Source organism: Engraulis encrasicolus, chromosome 24 (genome assembly GCF_034702125.1).
Source record: "Engraulis encrasicolus isolate BLACKSEA-1 chromosome 24, IST_EnEncr_1.0, whole genome shotgun sequence".
Taxonomy (NCBI): domain Eukaryota; kingdom Metazoa; phylum Chordata; class Actinopteri; order Clupeiformes; family Engraulidae; genus Engraulis; species Engraulis encrasicolus.
Window position 1 is genome coordinate 13,019,000 of NC_085880.1, and position 5,000 is coordinate 13,023,999.

General features: G+C 50.3%; 1 protein-coding gene across 4 annotated transcripts in view; it reads right to left on the bottom strand.

Annotated features, from left to right (window-relative positions):
• slit1a (slit homolog 1a (Drosophila)) overlaps positions 1-5,000 on the bottom strand; it is a 266,121-nt gene that overhangs the window by 20,192 nt on the left and 240,929 nt on the right. For all 4 annotated transcript variants that reach the window (XM_063192010.1, XM_063192009.1, XM_063192012.1 and 1 more), the window contains 4 exons: positions 2,202-2,273; positions 1,111-1,274; positions 670-794; positions 1-63 (listed from right to left, as the gene is read on the bottom strand). The exon at positions 1-63 is cut by the window's left edge and continues 35 nt beyond it. In XM_063192010.1, the coding sequence (XP_063048080.1) occupies positions 1-63; positions 670-794; positions 1,111-1,274; positions 2,202-2,273 (424 nt within the window). The remainder of the gene's footprint in view (positions 64-669; positions 795-1,110; positions 1,275-2,201; positions 2,274-5,000) is intronic.

Here is a 5,000-nt window from a genome sequence, read left to right on the forward strand (position 1 = left end):
TGTTCCTCCGTTGGCACAGGGGTTGCTGACACAGGCATTCAGGGCCGTCTCACAGTTCTTACCCTGTCATACACAAAAACAAAACAGAGCTTACATTTACAATACACACACACACACAATTCAATTTTCCAACACACGCACACATACTGTACACGCCTGCACGCGTGCACACACACACAAATTAAATTTCTAACACACACACACACACACACACACACACACACACACACACACACACACACACACACACACACACACACACACACACACACACACACACACACACACACACACACACACACACACACACACACACACACACACACACAGCTTAGTTTACGGTTTACATCCCAAATATATGCACATCTTGGATTGTAAATGTGTTATTTACATATGCAGACAGAATAGGAAAATGTGTTGTACGCAGAATAAAGCATATTTTCTATGCTGTAACACTGAGCAACATCCAGTATGAACTGTGATGTAGAAATGTGGATTGTAATATTCTAGTAGTATAGTAGCGGTAACAGTATCAGTAACAGTAGTAGTGGTAGTAGTGATAGTAGCAGCAGCAGCAGTAGTAGAAGTAGTGGTAGTAGTCGTGGTAGTCGTAGCAGCAGTAATATTGTATGTAATATGAGGTGAGCTGGGAGAGAGGGCGAGTCTGACCTTGAAGCCGTCTGCGCAGGTGCACTTGTAGATGTCCACGGGGTCACTGAGGCAGATGCCCTTGTTGAGGCAGGGGGCCGACAGGCACGGGTTACACTTGGCCAGCACCATTGGGTCCACCTCACCTGGGAACAGAGGACGCATAGCACAACACACAGGTTACACTTCCATCCATCTCACAATACAACGCAACACTGAATTTAAAAAAAAAAAAAGAAATCTCATCTCATGGTGAAGAAAAATCTCATGGTGAAGAAAAACTCCTCAAGATTTTTAAGGTTCTCTTTGGTGTGGGGAAAAACTGTGTCATGAAAAAGGAGAGAGTCCAAGGAAGTCTTCTTATCCAACATTTTTAAAAAGCCTTTATTCACACATTATTTTTAAAATAAAAACATGATCAAGGAAGACAGAGCCTTCTTCAGGGTATAAAACAAATCTTACCTTGGCATTCGAATTTCTTGGCAGGCGTGGTGAGCAGCAGTTTGCCTTCTAGTCCCAGTGGGCCTGCACAGCGGGCGATGCCCGGCTCCTTGTAGCCCGTCTTCACCCAGTCGGACAGCCAGCGCAGCCGGCAGTCACAGTACAGAGGGTTCGCACCAATGGCCCTGTGAACAGTACACGCACGCACGCACGCACGCACGCACGCACACACACACACAAAAGCAAACAACAGTTCAACATCTGTGACTCCATTCAGATGCGATACCCATTTCAACCACCAGATGGCCCTCTAGCACTTCGGCAGTAAACACCTCCACATTCAGCAAGGCATGTCAAACAAAGACTTATTAGAGGCAATTTACATCGTTAAGCCGGACGGCATCGCGCTACACCATCCTCCTCGCTGTTGCTCGTCAAGGCGTGAAATTAAAATAATGAAGGTAAATTGGTGTGAATGCCACTGGCGCTGCGGCGGCGAATAGTAACTCTATTGCCGATGAGTGAGGAGGGGGAACGCCTAATAGTGAGTGAGGGGACGCATAATAACTCATGGCATGGCGTGGTCTTATCTGAATCAATTTGGTGCCATTTACTTTGGGGGAAGAAAAAAGAAAAGAAAAAAGAGGAAAAACAGGAAGACAAAGCAAATGAAGCTCATGTTTCAGACACATCCGATATGTGACAGCTGAAAACATGATGAGAAACCTGACTAAGGATCAATGGTTAGGCAGAGGGGATGGACATCAGTGCAGAGGTGAGGGGAGGAGGGGACGGGATGGCCTCTGTCATTCACTGATAAGGTCATTGATCGTGCACAGGGGAGGATGGCACTCGCACGGACAGACACTCACTCATGCGCGAGCACGCACGCACGCAGGCACGCAGGCACGCACACATACACAAACACACACACACACACACACACACACACACACACACACACACAGGGCAGGGGAGGAAGGGCTACGGAGACAGATGCTTGGGCACAATCACTCATGGACACCGGAAAACCATCAGCCATATAGGCCGATGAACAAAAAAGTCAAGCCCTGGTGCGTGCATGCGTGCGTGAGTGTTTGTGCTATACTCACAGGTGTGACAGGGAGGCCACGTCACTGAAGATGCCGTCAGGGAGCTCTGAGATGTCATTGCCATGCAGAGACCTGGTGGACCGAACGAGAGAATAAGAAGAGAAGACGTCAGATTTGGAAAGGCTGCTTCCCTTCCCAAGAACATACAGTATCATTGGAATTTGAAAGAGTGGGAGGGAGAGAGGGAAGAAGAGGGCAAAACAGGGAAGGGAGGGAAAGGCAAATAAGAGCAAAAGAGATGGAGATTGAGAGATGGAGAGAGAGATGGAGTGAGAGACAGAGAGAGAGGGGGGGATATGTGTGTGTTCCTAAACTTTCCAACTTCTTTTTTAACCAACTCTACATGACACTACAGTAGGTCGATCATTTAGCTTTTTGGAATGGTTGCACGCAATGCAGGTTGCAGTTGTTCTGCACCATTTCACCAAGAAGCGGCCATGTTTCTTGGTCTTAGCTTACACAACTCTCTTTGCCTTTGTCCCCCACACCTGTCGCTGGTGCCTCAGTGGAGGTTTTAGTTTTTTGGCTATCTGTCTATTTTGGCTCTGTGGGCCAGGCAGTGCTGGCCAGAGGAATTCGGTGGTTGGGGTTTTGTGTTACAGGGTAAGGGCATGCTCGAGCATGGGGAGTATGAGGAAAGTTGGGGGATGGGGGGGGGAGTTGAGGAGAGGTGGAGGGTGTGGGGTGTCATTGGGGAGACTGGGGGTGGGGGTGGGGGTGGGTGTTGTAAGGTAATATTAAGATGTGTTTGTGTGTGTTTGTCAGAGTGTGTGTGTGTGTGTGTGTGTGTGTGTGTGTGTGTGTGTGTGTGTGTGTGTGTGTGTGTGTGTGTGTGTGTGTGTGTGTGTGTGTGTGTGTGTGTGTGTGTGTGTGTGTGTGTGTGTGTGTGTGTGTACATGCGTGCACGTGTCTGTGTGTGTGGTCAGCCAGGGTAAGGGCATGCTTGAGAATGGGGTGTTGTAAGAGAATATTGAGATGTGTTTGTGTGTGTTTGTCAGAGTGCAAGTATATGTGCGTGCGTGCGTGTGTGCGTGCATGTACGCGCGCTTGAGTATACGTGTCTGTGTGTGTGTGGTCAGCCCAAGTGGGGTTGGCTGTGTCACACCCCGGGAGTGAGCTGTGAGTGAGCTGTGAGCAGTAGTCAGTTTCCTTCCTCCGGCTCAGCGGGGTGATTAGGTGACAAGGCGTGGGGGGCTTAATGGCTGTAAAACAATATGGACGTCTTAATCTGTCATTACCACGCGCCGGGTGCCATCGCCCGACTGACCCACCCTACCCTCCCCTCCCCTCCCTCCCCTCCCATGGCCAGCTCAACTCAGCTATGATCAGACAGCCGACAAGCCAGCTAGCCTAGCAAGCAGCACCGCCAGGGCCCGCTGACAGCTTGTGCTATGTCCGGGGAAAAGTTTGATGTCAGTCTGTAAATGTCAGTCTTGAGTATGTCTATGTCAGTTCATAGTAAAGAGAGAGAAACGCACTTTCAATTTCCTTGTATGACCTGTGTGCATATGAACATAACTGACAATAAAAGCTAACTTGTCTTGACTTGACTTAAACCTCCCCCCTCTCTCAATATGCTGTATACAATGTAACGAGGACTGAATTCTGGGCCCCCCCACCTACCTGTGCCTAGGGCAACTGACCTACCCCCCCTGTCGACTTCCCTGACCCCTGCCACTACAAGCTAGCTAGCTGTTGAATCCACAGGCCGCTATGCTGTGCGTGTTGCATACAATGCAGAGTCAGTGTGCGGGGGCTTGTATCGAAATTGTAGAATTTGGAGTTGCTCCACAATGCTGTCGTGTTTGGTTTGGTTTGCGGAGGCCCTTAGCCTACTTCTGCTGCTTTTACTTGGCAGACAGTGAGCTGAGTCCGGAGGCTGGGCCACTCAGGCAGTGTGTGTTTATTTAACTTTTACTTAAAAATGGAAAGATCCCTTGGAGTTACAGTAAACTCCATAAACATCGAGAGATAAATATGTCTCTGAATCGGAGGTGTTCTGGATTTATGTCAAAGTGTCCGCCGGCACCACCGTCACCACCACTACGGCCACCCCCTAATGGGGACCTTGCCAGGCTCAGGGCCAAGGTCTTGGCTCATATATCCTGGGCCAGTGTGGGGGCAGGCAGGGCAGAGCAGGGCAGAGCAGGGCAGAGACGAGAGCAGGGAGGCTGGCAGGCTGTGGAGGGGCCATAGAGGACAGGATGGAGGGACATGGGTGGGGCCAGGGGAGGGTTAAGGAAGGCCATGGAGGAACATGGAGACTAGGATGGAGGGACAGGAGGTTTGGAGGTGGGAGGCTGGAGGAGATGGAGGGACAGGGAAGTCTGGAGGTGGGAGGATGGAGGGTAAAGAAGGCCATGGAGGAACATGGAGGGACAGGGAGGTTTGGAGGTGGGAGCTGGTGGAGAGTTTGGAAACACAGGTAGGATTGGCGGTGTCTGGGGGTTTGGAAACACAGGTAGGATTGGAGGTGTCTGGGGGTTTGGAAACACAGGTAAGATTGGAGGTTGGAGGCACGAGGGTTTGGAAGGGCCGGGAGGTTTGGAGGTGGAAGTCTGGAGGGGATGGAGGGACAGGGAGGTTTGGGGGATGTCTAGCGGTCTGCAAGGGTGGTGAGCGCAGGAGCCAGGCAGTCTCAAGGGTGAAAGCCGATCCCCATCGCCTCCATGGGGCTACCCAACTAAGTACAAGACTCACTCTCCCTTCCTCCCTCGCTCTCTCCTTCACTCTCTCTCTGCCTGTATTCTTTAAGTATTTTTTCCTCTTTCCTTTTCCTCTTTTTTCACTCCACTCTTT